Genomic DNA, 16823 nt, shown 5'->3' with positions numbered 1-16823 from the left:
TGTGGATGGGGCATGAGGGGCAATGGCATGGATAGGGCACCAGCACATCAAGACTGCTCAGTGCCACAAAGCAGTGTGCAGCTGCAGCTGGACCTGTGTGAGTGAAGGAGGCAGGGAGAGCCTTTATTATTCATAATAAAAAACCCCAAGAAATCAAATGCTAAAATTTATAGATATTTAGAATTGATTTTATTATAGGACTTGAGGCACTGGTAGGCTTCGAACTTGATAGATATATATATAGTGGCATTTCATTTTAATCACAGAAAAACCATGGGTGGAGGTGGTTAATGAGAGAATTTGCAATTTTTAAATCAGGGAAAAATCAGGATCGCTGGTTATGACCCACAGGTGACTGCATGGAACTGCAATATGCTAAATGTTCTTATCTGAAGAATGAAAATTTTAGTCTGCTGTATTAAACATTTTCTCTGTTCTCCATCAAACCATGAATATAATCTGTATTCTAATCTCTGGAACATACCTCAATAAGTTTGGCATTCTCTTTTTTCAGTTTCACAAGATACTGAATCTTTTGGTTTAGGTTTTGATGGCCTACTAGCTTTCCATTCTCCAAAGTGAGTGAATCTACTTGCTTCCTTAGAAAGTCCATCTCCTGAAATCAGATAATAAAACTGAATGTAATCTGGAACTCTGTTAAAAAAAAACCCTTTGGTTTTCAAGAAAGCAGTTTCTTTTCAAATTAGTAATACCACTCTTTAAACTCCTAGCATGCAACATATGAATGGGTTTACTCATTGAATACATGGTATTCAGTCTTCTTATAGCTACTGGATTAGTTTTCTCTTTGGAAAAATGCAGTTGTCTGATCTGCATTGCAAATTATTATGGTTTCTACGCTCAAGTTTCTATCAACATCTGATTACAGTACTTTGTTAGAACGCTAAATACATACAAACTATAAAATAAAATATGTTTTCAGAGACAATCCTCAGCTGTCATTTGCAGCTTAATAATGACTTTTCAGTCTCCCAGTTGCAGTTCTATTGCAAGCAATTAGTAGAAAAGAAAAATCCCATTTTTTTGTAACCTTTTCAATTTTGTCTCTTTCTTCATATATTTCTTCCAGTTTTGATCTAATTTCTTCTTTTTCCTGAAATGCTTTAGACTCCAAAGCTCTTGTCCGTTTTATTTCCATGGTCATTTCAAGGCAGACACTCTCTGCATTTTTAAGAGCATTTTTGGCTTCTTCAAGTCTGTCAACAAAACATTAAATATTAAAAAAATAAAATTAATTGTGTGTTAATACCTTCACAATATTTCAGCTCTCCGTATACAGTCATTTTTTAACAGGCCCTTTTGTCTGATTTTTCAGTAGCCTTCATCAACTTCAGATTCAATACAGGGGAAAAAAGTTGTTTTCCATGTCAAACTTGGAACCCACAAGAACCCCTTGAGTATACTTTCCCTCCCTTAAAATCTGATGCTTGTCCAAGTCACATTGTGCTGCAAAAAACACTCCCTGTTTCCATACTGGAATAAAAAGCAGAAAAATGAGAGAAGATGATAGGCATTAACCTTTTATCTACCCAGGACCTCTTGAGCACATGCTGACACAGGGGTGATGCATAGGGGGTGCACATGGGTGCAGCACATGCACCCCCTGAGCATGGCAAAAGCACCCCCTACAAAACAGTGCCTACTGCCCTCCCCACCACTGATGGTGTCTGCGAGCGGTCAGTGATCCCTGCTGGCCACTGTCAACAGCGTCTACAGGTGGTCACTGACCCCTTGTCGGTACTCGCCACCCTCCCCTGCCAACGCCAACAGTGCTGGTGGTGTCTGCAGGAGCTCCCCACTTACTGCTGCTGTGCTCCTGCCACCACTGTGCCCCCCCAGCCAACCTAAAATTTGTGTATCCACACCTCCATGTGTGTTCTGCTTGCTACTGATCTAAACCACACCACTTATAGGAAACCATATAAATTTAGATAGATTCTGCCTGGGGTTTTTTGAATGTTTGTACCTAGCCTAGGATGCAATAAACACAAGAAGAAATGTTTGTAGAAAAGAAGGTTGTTTTCCAGAGTAAGGGAGCTCTAAACACTTTAATGAAATGATGACACAAGAGACAAAACTGAAAATTAAAGACTCAAAAATGTTAGTTTGACTAGTTAAAATTGATTGTCATCAATTAATCCAGTCCTTAATGAACACTTGGGAGAGAAGATACCTTTATTCAGAATCCAGCATTAAAGTACAAATTTTGAGAAGCTCTTTCATTTAAGATATCCTTTATGCAAACACAGAAATTAAACAATGTGAGATCTGGTGGTTATAAGAAGAAACTCTTACTACACATTTAGCCCTTCTTAATCTAACAGAATAGCAACCCCCCTCCCCCAAAAACAACTTTAAAGTATCTTTAGCCTGTCACTAAATTTGATCCACTGGCTCTTGAATAGGGGTGGGCGAAATGGGGCCATTTTCGATTCAGATTTGGCCCGAATCGGGGACAGTGATTTGATTAATTGATTTGAATCAGTCCGCAATTCGATTCGGCAGCATGGAATCTTCAGCTTCAGATTCGATGCCGATTCAGAGAATCGGCAATTCGGCCGAAGACACAGCTTTAAATGTTTTTTCTACATACATCAAGGTACTGGGTGCGGCTCATGAACGCTGCAATGCTGGGGCAGATGGAGCGTCCCACAGAAGTGCGGGGGGGGGGGAGGAGAGGCCACAAGCTGGGTATCAAACCCGGTCCACTTCCAAGGTCTGCTGCTGAGTGCGCTAGGGAGCCCTGTGCTCTTGTGGGACAGCTCCAGTTGCCCCGCCATCACAGCATTCACGAGCCACCTGGTACCTTGAGGTATGTAGAAATAACATTTAAAGCTGTGCCTGTGTCCAAATCTTTCCAAATCTCTCCAATTTGATTTGGAGAGGTTAAAGGGTCTCCTGATTCAATTCAGATTCAGAGATTCAGCCACCAAATTGGGCCAAATCTCTGCTGAATCGAATCAGGGATGCACAGCTCTATTGTTGAATGTAGAAAAGGAACCCTTTATATCAGCAATTTCATGGGTGTTTGCCACTCAAGCTTTGATAAAAGAAAAGCCACAGACGTGGTACCATTAGAAGCTTAAAAATAAGTTAAATATTAACTCTAGGCATCACCAGCATACTATAGTAATAGGCACATTAGAAAAATAAGCAAATTAAATACAGGTGTTGTTGTGACCATAAGTTTTATATAAATGTTCAGCAGCAAATATTGACAAAAATAATGTGGAAAGACCCATGCTTCAAAATGTGGTTTTCATTTAGAACTCTGTTCTACTCCCAAGGCCCATCATTTCATTTCTGAAAAACACAGAAGTTGCCAGTATTCTCAAATGCCAAGAGTTGGAGATAATGCTTTATAGTGTTCAGAAACATAAATGAACAGCAGAGCTGTTCTCACATGCATTTTAAGCATTTTTAAAGGGATTGGCAATCTGTACCATAACACATTGGTTTTGAAAGGCTTATAAAAACAACAGAAAGCACAGATGTATACTTCAGAACACATTATCTAGGCTTTAGTTTTGTAGCTAATGTAGGAACTACTACCACCTACTGATGAAAAATAAGAACTGAATGTTTGTACTTTAAAAGGCCAAGCTAATCTTCATCTTTGGGGTTTTTTTCTCAGATACATTACTCAAGGGTTCTTGAATTCAAATTTCTAGGTATCAAACAGCATTTAAAACTTACTCAGATCTCATTTTCAGTATTTCTTCCATTGCTTTATTCTACAAAAAAGTCAAGTTAGGAAGGGTTACATCTACAGAATTCAGACATTATAAAAGCACATACATAGCTCAGTTTATACACTGAAAGGCATTACATATCAGCACAAAATACCCACAGCAATTTGTCCCTTGGGCTACTTGCATATAGCTAGTGCTGCTGCTGTAAGACCATGCTGTAATAACATCTAGGAAATTCATAACTTGAGGAAATGAACTTATTCAGCATTTGCCACAAACAGTATCCATTGCAACTTAAAAGCTACCTTTTTTTTTGTATACTTCAGAAAAAGGAAATAGCAAAAGCTCCACATGTCCCAGTGGAATGAAGCAAGGCTACTGGGTGTTATTTTCCTCACTCTTCTTTATTCCTTCTACTGTGGTTTAAACCCACTGAAATTAATAACATTAATATATATAGTTAAAGTAAAATTAGGCACTATCCCCTTTTTAATCCACTAGCATCAGAAATTTTGCAATGATATGAAAACAGAACAAAACACGAGGAGCAGGACTTCAAAGCATAAAACAAGCAACCGAACATCACATGGGAAAAAAAAAAAGAATACCTTTGCTAGTCTCTCTTCAGCAATTTCCTTCTCTGTCTCTTTTAGATGCTCCTCACTCTGATGTTTGTGATCCCTGGAGAAATATAAAAATTTATCCTTGTTATACACAGAAGAAACTACTGATAAAACAAGAGCTGCCTCAGAATAAAACTAGTGGTTGACTTTGTGCTTGTTCAAATTTGGTTAGCATGCATCCAAAAAAAAAAAAAAATCTAGCTCTGGAAGGAGTCTGAAGTTTCCTATACTAAAGTAAAGATTTTTACTTAAAGCAAACACACACAAAAGATATTTAAAGAGAAGTGAGCACTTTTATTTAAAAGACCTTTTCACTAGCAAATATGGATCCATGTATTATACAACTGAGGTTTTAGCAGTTTTTTTATTAACTGACAATCTTGACCCTGTACTGGATTAGAAAAACTTCTTCCCCTCTTTGAACTTAGGTCTTTCATAGTTAGGAGGATAAGAGGGGGGTTTTTTTCCCAGAAGGTTTAAATATTTTTCATTTTGTTAACATTAACTAGACTCAAGACACACAAGCATAAGTAAAGAGGCACAAATGCCCTTTTTTGCTTTCTTTTAAATCCAGCAATAAGATGGGTTGTTTTTTTTTAAATAATAATTTTCTAAGAAGAATAGGTAGAACAGATTGAAAATGGCCCAGTCAGATCGCTCACTTACTACTTGTTGTTAGTTGCTTAAAATCTTTGGCAAATTAAAAAAAAGCAGCCCAAATTAATACATCAGATATTTGGTTCAGGGTCTCTCTCTTTCTCTCTCACATACACACCGCACCTTTAAATTTCAGCCAAAACAGTTTAGCCATTTCTGTGAATGAAACTAGGAAAGATACATTTCTAATGTTAATTTCTGGTGAATATTGCTTTGGCGAGCACAGCTACCTCTTAGCTTTGGAGAAAGGATTTGAGCATGCTCAAATCCAAGTTTTCCAAGGGAAAACAGACAGCCTGCAGTAACTGCTCCAGATAGCAGACAGCAAGGTGTCCATCTCTGCTGTGCTCCAGATGATCCCCTCTTATTACCCAGTATTCAGGCAGAACTAAGGAGGAAGCAGTACGATTCAAACTGAACAAAAACAAGATGGACCTGGAGTGGCGCAGAACAATTCTGAGGAAGTACACTGAGAGAAGGAGCCTGGAGGTCAGAGACTGGGGGAAGGAGGTTGGCAGGAATGCCAGACCCAGACTGGTTGGCCATGGAAGAGAATCAGGATGGAGAGGGACCAACTGAAGAAGGGAGCTGGGTAGGGCAAGGAGACTGGAAACCACTACAAATAGGAGGAAGGGAGGCTCGCTGACAAGAAGCTAGATTGTATGGAGATACAAGGGCACTAATGTGGGCAGAGACTGGGAAAAGCTGCTGGGGAAAAACATTAGGATTAGAACATAAGCCCCAGGAGGCAGACTAGAATGGGAATTTGGTGGGTGTGAAGAAAGTTAGCAGGAAGGGATAATGGGAAGAGAAGACTGGAGAGTAACTGGAGAATTGGGAGGGAAATAGGAATGACTTGGCAAGAAAACTGGGAGCAGAAATGGGCAGAGATTTGACTAGAGCTCATTGGGGTTGGGTAGAGACAAATAACAGGGAAAAGCAGAGCAAGTTGGAAGGAAAGCAGCAGAAGTCTTGTGCCCACTCTTTTCCACAGCCCTGCAGGGAACACAAATCTTAAAAAGTATCATCATTCTGAAGCCAACATTATTAAAGCATCTTATCCTCTAGTGGACCAACACAAGAGGGGGATAAGAACCTCCTCCTCCTATTGGTTACATCATTTGTTGAAGTGGAAGAAAGGCTGTGATAATAAAAAAAATCTATTTTTTCAAATTTACTTTTAATAAATCCTCATACATTACACCAAAACCTTGGTTAGAAATATGTTAAGGTTGTAAAGTCAAGCACTTCAAAGTTAAGAAATGCCAAAATAAAGATTGCCTGTGGCACCTTAATTCACATGCCCGTATCAGACTCGCATACTCTGTTTTCTCCAGGACCCTCTTACTCGAGCACATAGTAAAGAGACCAAACAGTTTTGTTTCTGCCTCATTGCTCAATGGGTAGACCTCTGCCTTTTTTATTACACACTATTCAAAGCCTGCTCTGAAGACAAAAAATCAAACATTTCCTTAGAGGATATTCTGTATGGCTCATTCCTCTAGTGGTCAAGTGCTTAACTCATGATGAATTTATTTTTCAAGACAACCTGTGGAAAAGGCACAGAGAACCCGAGTGTCCAGTTCACCTGAACTTTCAGAGCATGTAGTATTAGAGAACTGTGCAGGTAGGGAGCAGTGAAAAGCAGAGCAGCAGATCTGGCAGGAAGCACATGACAAGGAACAGAAAGCAGAGTAGCAGATCATGCAGGGAAAGGAGATCAGAGATCCAGAGATTTCTTGTAAGAACCTATACTGCCAAAAACATTTTGATCTTTGGAGTCTTGTCAAGTTCTTTGCGACAGAACTGCTCTGCTCTAGTTTTCAGCCCTGTGGGAAATAATAAGTAGTGGTATTTTCCAAGAGGGTCTTCAAGTATAAAAAGGTTAACTGTCAACACCAGTGTAGCAACAGACATGAAATGAGCATATGCATGGACTTTGTAACCTAAATGTTTTTTACCTAGGCATTTTATGTAAAGTAGCACTCAAAACTGTTTCTACAATTTTCAATTCACCTTCAGTAAAACTATTGTTAATTTTAGAATTCAGGAAGTTCTAAGCATTCTAAATTTTCAATGCTTTCTAATTGAAGAGTAGATCCAAGTCCTATCTTTTATTAGGTTGCCAAGATGGTAGCTTTGTGTGTGATTTATGCTTTAAAATATCTTTTTTTTCTAAATGATTTACTCTGCTTAATTAAAAAACATAGTGACAGAAGATTATATTACAATGCATTATTCCCATTTTCTATATTTTGTGAAGCCTTTTAGATAGTCCGAAAGTGTTAGAAAGACATATGAACAAGTCTAATTGTGAAAAAATTCTGTTCAACACCAAAGATACAGCCTGGTGATTCAGAATGAAGATCATGTCTAACCCACCTAAGAATGTACTGCAGTTTGAAGTCTTTCATCATTCATTGTTCCATTTTCATTGAAAGTCAGCTTTAGAAAGCAGAAAAACAAGTCTGGAAAACTGACCTCAATTCAAGTCTACGATAAAATTTCCATTTACTTTTAGTATGACAGTCACCCTGACAATTCACATTCCGTTTATTTTCCTTATTTTTGCCATGTTAAAGACTTCAAATGTAGTTAAAATGCGTTATTTATGTGTTTTAATAGCTTAATTATTGTACTTTAATAAACTGTAATTCAAAGACAACAACATTTCCTGACCTTTAAAAGATTTCCACAAAGATCAGTGTCCAGTTATCTCAGTTTATTGCTCTTCCAGCAATAGTTGGGAATTAAATCATGATATAAACAAGAGGTGCACAGATATAAAGTGGCAGCGATATAAAGAAAATCGACTGTATTGGAAAAGAAATTGGCTCAATGTGGCCAGTAATTTGGCCGATAAATGCCTGTGTGCGTGTGCAGCTGCAGCACAGCATGCAGGCAGCAAGAAGCACAGCCCAGCAGGTTGGACAGCTGTGTCCGGTTGGCAAGTCTGCTGTGGTGGAGGGGGACAGGGGTGGGAAGTGGTGCATGTGTGGCGGGGGGCAGATCAATGCCGCTCGCTGTAAGGGAGGGAGCGGGGCTGAAGCAGGGCGAGACAGGGCAGGGTATGGGATGAAGCTGTGGCTCGTCCAGGGTGCGTGGGGAGGGAGGGATGGCTCCCGCTGTTGCATGCACCCTGGCAGGGCATGGGCCCCTGGATCAACATGGGTAGGGTGGGCTGTTGCTGTGGGCTGTGCCAGGATCTTCCTGGTGAATGGGGGAGGGGGTTGGGCCAGAGCTGTTCTTGGGGCAGGCACCGATGGTGCTGGGAGTGGGGCTACAGCAAAATTTGGGGTGGCTGCAGCCTCACCTGTAGCCTCCCTCCCAGTGCCACTGCCCACCCCAAGTGCAGCCTGGACCAGCCCCTGATGGGAAGAGCCCGGCGTAGCCACAGCCTGCTCCACCCTGGGCAGATCCAGGGACACATGCGCCTCTCTCACCCCCTGCCTCACCCTCTTGGGGTGCATGCAGCAGGAGGAGCCACTCCCTCCTGCATGAGCCATGGCCCCATCCCATCACCTGCCCCATTCCCTCCCTCACTGGGGTGGGGCATTGATCTACCTGCCCCTGCCCAATGCTCCTTCTTTCCCCCCCTCCCCTTCCATCACAATAGACTTACCAGCTGGATGCAACCTGTATCAGAAATCGGATCGGTATTGGCTGATATGCCTCCTTAAAAACCGACTATCAGTATCGGTCTCCAAAATCTCTACCAGTGCACCCTTAGTATAAACTAAATTCTGAGGTTAGAGAAGATTTTACCTGTTTTTCCATCGTCTCTGAGCCTCTTCAATCTGACCCTGTAGGTTCCGGTTTTCTTCCATTAACGACAGCATTTCCAGGCGCATGTTTTCCAATTCACATAACTGCTCCTAAACCAACGTTACAAACATCTTTTTTGAAAACTGAAGTACAACTAATGCTCTCAATAAAGAGCTGAAGGAGTACTCTGAAAGCATTCAATTAAAGTCATTTTCTATCAAGGCCCCCCATGAATCTGCCATTCAACGTTTGAACAAAATTTGCTTTGGAGAAAGCCAATATCATCCTTGGATAAAAACATGGGGTACAGCAGTGATACAAAGTTTCCCCAATAGTTCTGCTTTTTTTTACTTTGGTCTCAGGCTACAGGAAGATTAAGAACTACCCTTCTGCATTAACTTAAGGTTCTAAAGACACAGCCTACTAAGATGAACTAAAAATTAATATGAAATTAGTGGATTTACAAATTGCCCCTGATTTTTAAATTTATGTTACCTTCAGCCTTAGGATTTCATCATTTTTATCTGTTCTTTCTTCATTCAACTTAGATACAAGATGCTCCAGAGTAACTGCAGAAGCTCTCCTGTCTGCTATTTCCTGCTCCTGAGTTTCCAAAAGTTTTGCTAGATTTAGATTAAAATTAGGAGGAGTTCTTGGACACTGGAAATAAAAAGTTTTATTTAAATTTCTGAAAAAGTGTCCCCCCATGTTATACATTTTATTTTTTAATGCTAGGTCAGTGGGGGACAAAAACAACAACAAAAAGAAGCAGCACTACTTACCTTTCAAATAAGAGAAAATTTCACAGATAAATCTATTTATGGTCTGAAGCCCCTCTCCTCCTGCATGTGTATATGTACTGTACACTACATATATATAGGCAGTTCTTGGACTTATGACAATTGGTTCCTTAAAACAGCGTCTTAGATTGAAATGTTGCCACTCGGAACTGATTTTTCCATAGGAACAATGTTATAAATGGGGGATCGGTTCCTGAACCAAGGCCTAATACCCTATTTCTCACACGTGGTGGCTGCTGCTGCCATCCACCAACTTGCTCTGCCGCGCTCCTTTTACACGGCCGGTCGTGCATCCGGTTCTATGGGCTGCTGACAGGTGGTGTGTGATTGACTGGGGGCAAGGCCTGTCAGCAGCCCACGTGTGACCGTAGCTGCCACCCACCGCCCTGTCTGGCCAAGCATCAGAAAGTCAAAACAGGGTGTCAGTTTATAAACATTCTCAGTGCTGTTCATTGCAACTTGAATGTTGTAAAGTTGAGGACTGTCTGTATACATATATAAAAGCTTCAGTGAAGCATGGTTGAGCAAATCCTTGTCTCCCAAATACCGTACCTGTGCTATTGCTGTAGACAAAGAGGAGTCCACAAAACAGTCCATTTGTTTTATTTTTAGGTCATATTCATTCTTCTTCTTTTCCAATTCCTCCACCTTTTGGTCAAGCTATTATAAAAACCCAATCAGTTAGAGTTCAAAAGTTGCAAAAATGTCACAAAAGCTGAAAGAGGCAGAAACTAGGCATAAATTCTAATACTATGAATAAAATATGCAAGTACAGCAATCTCAGATGGTATTTGGAATATTTAATATTTTACACTTCACAACTTTAACATCAGCTGTTCTTCCATATTTACCTACAATTGCATCATCTTTTTGTTAATCAAATAGCAGTTATCTACCAAACTATTTAAAGAGATCCACACAGTAGTGTACTGTGTTAGCACCTAACCTGCTTAATTTTTGCTGACATTCAGCCTCACTTACTTTTCTCAAGGTTTGATTGCAGGTTTTTAAATGTTTGCTTAAATGAGCTTTCTGATATGAGTATACTAATACACCTTCTATTAGCAAATCCCACAGGTGGCAACATTGCTAAAACTTACAAAAGAATACTTTTACTAGTATAGGTTATTCTCTTCCAGCACACTGATCCAAGCAATACTTGCAGAAGGACTTTTGTAAACATACCTATACCTACATTAGGATTTTTATCAGCAGACATATTTGGCAGGACAGTGAGTTATGCAAATAAAACTTAAGTATAGACAAAAAAACTTAAGAAATATTTCTTTGCGTTTAAAATATTAGAATGCCTTCAAATTGCCCTCTCCCATTATTAAACTTTAGGCAAAAACAAAGAAACATCCCTTTTGCATTGCTCATAGCTCAAGTTCTCTTGCCTTTACTTGTACTCTTGGGTTAAAAAAAAAAAGAAAAGAAACAAAAACCACAAAAACAACAACAAAAAAGGTCTTCTACTCAGCCTTTAAATTTAGCATCTGTGAAAGCTCAAGACCCCCATTTCTCAATGCTACACAGCTTAACTCAGGGTTAGAAAATTAATATTTATCTGCCTCTGGCTCCTGTCAAAGATGACAGGAACTAGGGGCAGTAGGACACAGGGGAAGCCATGGCAAGCTCCTGCCTACCAGGGGCTTTTGGCCTGGTACTGTGGAGCTGTTTGTGGCTGCACTGGCACAGGAAATTCAGGTAAGAAGTGGGGGGGAGGGTGGGGAAGGCGGCAAAGGAGGACCGCAGGGATTTCCTCAGGTCTCGGGGCTGAACGAACTGGTACAGAGCGCGGGGGAAAGCGTCCCATCCCCACCACTGATGACAAGCACTTCCTGCTGCAGCCACTCACAGCCTGCTCGGGGCTGTCCTACCTCTCTGCTGTGTCACTGCTGCCTTGTGCAGCAGTGGTGGCAATGGAGAGCAGGCACAAGCAGCTTCATGTGGGCTCTGAGTGGCTGCAGCACAGGGCACAGGCGGTGGGGAGGACACTTTTCCTGTATGCTGAGCACCATTTTATTCCCTGCTGCCACTGCTAGCTTAGACCCCGCACCAGCTCTGGGCTCGCCTGTTGAAGCTGAGCCCAGAAACTGCTGCTCAGTGCAGAGGAAATCCACCTCACCCCCCATGGCTTGCCACTGCTGGGCAGCGTTTGCTGTGGCTGCCCCCCTGGAGCCCGTGCCATGGTAGCTTGTGGTGCAGTTGCTTCACCGCTGCCTCCGTGCTGCCCAGTGCAGCAACAGTGACCATGTGGCCAATTTTTTTTTAAATTAAATTAAAATATTTTATTATGGGCATTTGATTTTTAGTATGCAATTTGTCTCCCCGCCCCTCCAAGATGGAAAACCCTTTTCCCCAAAGAAATACTTTCAGGGTAAAGGGAGGGACTTCCGGTGGCAAAGGTTAGGGGCAGGACTTCCAGTCCCAAGATGGTGACCAGGGGTCACAGCATTTGTCAAGGGGCAGGGTACTCATGCAGCCCTAGACAGCTTGCCAAAACTCAGTAAGCAGCCATCTGCCCAAAATAAATTGCCCACCCCTGGCTTAACTAGCATTTGCTTCAAGTCCTTTACATTATTACTCTCCTAATTCAGTAAGAAATAATTTGTTCTTAATATAACAGAACTGATTAAAAATGTTTGAATGATTGTCGCTAGGAAGTAATCTAAGATTTAAGCCCCTTTCCATCCAGTTGTTATAAAAGTAAACAAATGATTCTACAAGAAGAGCATCCTATGTTTTACCTGTTGTCTATATTCTTGGATTACAGCATCTTTCTTTTCTAAATCTTCTTGTGCACTCTGAAGCAATGCAACATGATGTTTAGAAGCTTCTGTTAACTTGTTTAGTTGCTCGGTGGTATGGTTCAGGTCTTCAAGCAGGAGATCTCTCTGTTTCATTTAAATGCACAAGCAAAAAGCAGGAACACTGAAATTAACAGGTACTATTCCAAAGTAAGTACTTCAAATTATCTTTATCAGTTAAAGGTCCCCCTTTCAAAATGCCTTTTAATTCAGCATTTCAGTTAAAAAAGATTCTTTGGCAGCTCTCACTATGCAAAATACCTTAGTTTCAGAACAAAAGGTTTTACAAATTTTTGAAGGTAGGCTAGGATATTTTAGTTACAGTTAAGGTGTTTGTGAATGATGGCATTTGTATTATGGCAGATAAGGTTCTCTGGGTAGATGTGATATTGTGTGTTAGACCACATAAAGAGTTGGAAAAAATGTTCTTTCCAAGTTTTCGGGGACTCCTTTTTCAGCCATACGAGAAGTCTGGATACAACTTATAAAAAACAATTTTTCCAACTATTTAGCCGGTCTAATAAAATATATCACATCTACCCAAAGAACCTTGTCTGCCAATGTCCTTAGACCAACATGGCTACAACCAACAATTCTAAGGTATTTTATTATGGTATTTTCAAGGTGGGGTATAATTTATATTGAAACAACCATGTGACCATGGTTATTTAACACAAATACTGCATCTGTCTTAATCAGAGTTAGTAATTTATCCTGTAATTTTAAAATTGTACTTTACATTGCCTTGCATACAGATACTCTCAGTAATATCTATGGGTAATGGCAGTTTAGTTAGCCTGGGAGGCGGAAGAGAACCTCATGCAACTGAGTAACACCAATGCCTAGTATTAAAGAACCTTTCTATTCTTATTTAGCTGGATCATGGTAGCTATGGACAAACAAAAAAGCCTAGGGACCCCATTAGGAGCTAGGTGAATACTACTGAGGAGGTATGATGAGAGTAAATACAAGTATGAAGAAAATAAAAGTTAAACTATTTTACACTGGAAGTGAAGGTGACTGGCAAAAAAAAAAATTCAGCAGGTAATTCAGTTCTGGCTTCCATCCTTCAAACACATGGAAATAGAGATTCAAAATTACTTAAGGTCTAAATTGACATTCATGTTTTTGATAAATTCTCAGCCGAGAGGAGATTTTTTTTTTCAAAACTGGAATTCAGAAGGATGAACAAGCTATTCTAGTAGATATAGGAGTGGCACTATGTCAGGACTGAAGCACTATGGGGTTTCTACTGATTATTTTACATAGATCATCAAAATTGAACGCCTTTATCCTAGAGATAAAGGGCAAGTTCTGCAAAATAAAAGGGATGGCAGGAAGTGAGAGGGGATAAACGGAGTAAAAAAATTAAAATAAAAAAGATGCAGGATTAAACAGATCAATTCTGTGAATCTTAAATGTGACACCAGCAGGTGGAGCTTTTGGCTAAAATCACAGGTAAAGGAAAAAGTTACTTAACTTAGCAGCACTAGAAAAAATGCTAAAATGCACCATTCTTTTACCTCTACATAAATTATTTTTTATGCACCTGATCCAGCTCCCATTAAATGCAATTTAATAGCTCACCACTGACTAATGCTAGGTGTTTATAATCTGTCTTTTGGATACAGGTGTCCCTCGCTTTATGGTGTACATACGTTCCTGGAAAATGGCACATAACTCAAATTTGCATAATGGGAACCCACGTTACAAGTAACAAATAGGGATACATTCCAATGCCTCGACTCTACTGACCCTCAGTACACTGGCTTCCACTACACTGATTGCATGAGTGAATTTACCGCGTATATAATAAATTCTTGATATAAAGCGAGGGAAACCTGTACCTATTTTGTGTCCAAATGATGTCAAACAAAAATCAAACTCATCTACAGAAGACATAAATTGCAAGGTAGTACTAATGCTACATTCATACCTCAATATCATCAGCTGCCTGTTTTCTTTCCAAATCTTCTTTCAGTCTCTCAATTTGCCTTTCCTGTTCCTCTATGATTGCTTTGCTTTCCTCTTTTGCAAGCAAAACATCATTATACTTGAACTAAAAAAAGCAAAATTAATCTTTAGGATTATGATGGTGCAAACAAGATTATCAATGAAAATGGATAACAACAATGGAAATGATGCATCTTGCAGATTTGAAATGACAATGAGAAATTTCATGCTGAGAGGTCCATCTGCGAGTATGAATTTATAACTTGATAATGTTATTACTTGATAAATTCCATAAAATAGTTTTGCATGAAAGACTTAACAAAACCCTAGTGAAATTATTAATTCAACAGATATACTTCTTAATTTGTGTTGAATTAATTTATTAATGAAAGTAACAGATGTAATATATTATATATACACACAATAAATAGATCACAGTGTATATTGTGAAATTTTACATGCGTTTCTTTCTTAGCACTTTTTGGGTTTACATATAAAATATAAAACATTTTTTGCATGGTTGTATCTCTTTGCAACAGTAAAAGAAAGTATAGACAAAGACAGATACTTATTGCAAAAAGATGCACCAAAACAAAACCTCACAGTTCCATCCAGTCCAAACGTTAATAACAAATCACCTTCTCTTGTGAGAAGTTATGCAGATGAATAACTTATTTATTTAAATACTCTTATTGTTTTCATGTACATAAGTGCTGCAGTACTACAGTCTGAGTTGTATGTCATAACTATATTTATATTCACTCTCTCCTAAAAAAGGGAATTTGGTGGCTTGACTCAGCCATTTCTCCAGTCACTAATTTCCCCGAGAAATTTAAACCTGACTGTCAGCAGAGTGAAGCTCACAAAAAGCAAATATACTCCTTGATAGAATCCTCTCTTTACTAAGCCTGTGGAAAGCATTCAGTTTCTAAGAAAGCCATAAGCATGAACTGTTCAGAAGTATTTAACATGTTAAAAAAGTTTCCTTCTACTAACACTACAGCAGATGACACTAATCTATAGTAAAATATGTAACCAAAGTGTTCACTGTCATTTTATTCCATTTTTGCAACACCATGAATTATACCGTATGTCCTCAATGACAGAACATACGTTTATATCCTCCAGTTCTCTTGTCAGTCCCTCTATGGACTCTGTCTTAAGACTGATCAGTGTCCTTAGCTCCTGGATTTGGCTCATCAAGTCAGTTACAACCTCCTGCAACAGCAGAAAAAAAAATGGACTTCATTGTTTGCCTGCATATATATAACCATGATTTCATTTTCAGTATGGAAAAAAATATTTCAGCTTGAGTTTTGAAATTATACTTTCAATGTGCATGAGGGAACAATAACATTTTTGTAATTAACAAGTCCCTTTTCCCTTTATCTTAAGCGGTCAGAAAATAGGATACTTCTTCAATGTCCCAGAATGAAAGAGACTATAATACAGTACATACTAGTTGGTCCTACCTCAAATTCTCTTGTTGGAACGTTACGATTACTATTACTTGTAGGCACACAGAAATTTCAATAGGATGTATCATCTTCAGATTACCACTACTGCATTCGAGATTTCTGGAACATGATCCTCCAACCCTACATACCCCACGTTAACTTTCAAATCTTGAAAACAAAGCATCTTGCAAGATAGCTTATTGAAAAATGAGATCCCATGCAATTTCTTAAATACATTTTATACCTAGCAATAAAAAAGGATGCAGTATTGATTTTACTGACAAGGTGAGAATAGCTACAATCAGGTGCCTATTATGCCATGTTTATTTTTTCATTATTCAAGTCCATAACAAATGAAACAACCACAAGCTCCTGTTAGTGAGTGACATGCCCATACTTCACTTATCTGCTAGCTGTTTTGTCCAGTGGCCAAGCTCAATCTTTTCTGCTTTCCCTAGAGGTCCCCTTGTATTCCTAACTCCATTTTCTCCGGCTGTGTGCCAGACTTCTTTTCTGAAGTCTTGCAGGTTCTGTGCCAGCAATATCAATTTTCTTTTGTTCTTTTTTAAACTTAAGAATCAACAACATAAGTCTCCCTGTACCTTATCAGTGGCATTTGTCTTCTCCAGAGAAACTATAACTTCTTCAGCAGCAGCCAGTTTCTGCTCCAGCTTTTGAAGTCGTGCTTCCTGAAAGAAATATTGTTTTATTTAAAGATAGGACTCCCATTACCTCCCTCTACTCCCTCAGTATGAAAAACAGATGAATAATTTAAATATGCTTAATATATGGTAAGACAATAGTTCTCAATCTTTTTGGACTCAAGGCACCTTTCATAAGGCACCCCTCCAGAACTTTTTGAAATTTGGTGCCACCCAGTTCACAAAGCTAATTTATAGTGCTTAATTCCTTGTAGAAGGATCTGGCAGTGGGGATAGGAGATTGTCCAGCCAGGACCAAGTTTGAGCTTGTGCTTATCAGTTTAGTTTTTATCTGCTTATCTTCTAACACCTCACTTAAATCTCCTCACATCTACTGGCATGCT

General features: G+C 39.4%; 1 protein-coding gene across 1 annotated transcript in view; it reads right to left on the bottom strand.

The window, feature by feature from the left end:
• Positions 1-16823, bottom strand: part of KIF15 (kinesin family member 15) — a 56334-nt gene that overhangs the window by 3616 nt on the left and 35895 nt on the right. The window contains exons 24-34 of the mRNA XM_090050400.1: positions 16381-16467; positions 15435-15539; positions 14305-14427; positions 12309-12455; positions 10111-10218; positions 9254-9418; positions 8759-8868; positions 4322-4394; positions 3718-3755; positions 1052-1217; positions 485-616 (exon numbers count right to left, since the gene is read on the bottom strand). Of these exons, the coding sequence (XP_089906526.1) occupies positions 485-616; positions 1052-1217; positions 3718-3755; positions 4322-4394; positions 8759-8868; positions 9254-9418; positions 10111-10218; positions 12309-12455; positions 14305-14427; positions 15435-15539; positions 16381-16467 (1254 nt within the window). The remainder of the gene's footprint in view (positions 1-484; positions 617-1051; positions 1218-3717; positions 3756-4321; positions 4395-8758; positions 8869-9253; positions 9419-10110; positions 10219-12308; positions 12456-14304; positions 14428-15434; positions 15540-16380; positions 16468-16823) is intronic.

This window comes from Crocodylus siamensis, chromosome 5 (assembly GCF_052110815.1).
Source record: "Crocodylus siamensis isolate JL-2025a chromosome 5, ASM5211081v1, whole genome shotgun sequence".
NCBI classification, from domain to species: Eukaryota; Metazoa; Chordata; order Crocodylia; family Crocodylidae; genus Crocodylus; species Crocodylus siamensis.
The sequence above is the reverse complement of the archived record's forward strand: the minus strand, read 5'-3'. Positions and strand labels throughout refer to the sequence as shown.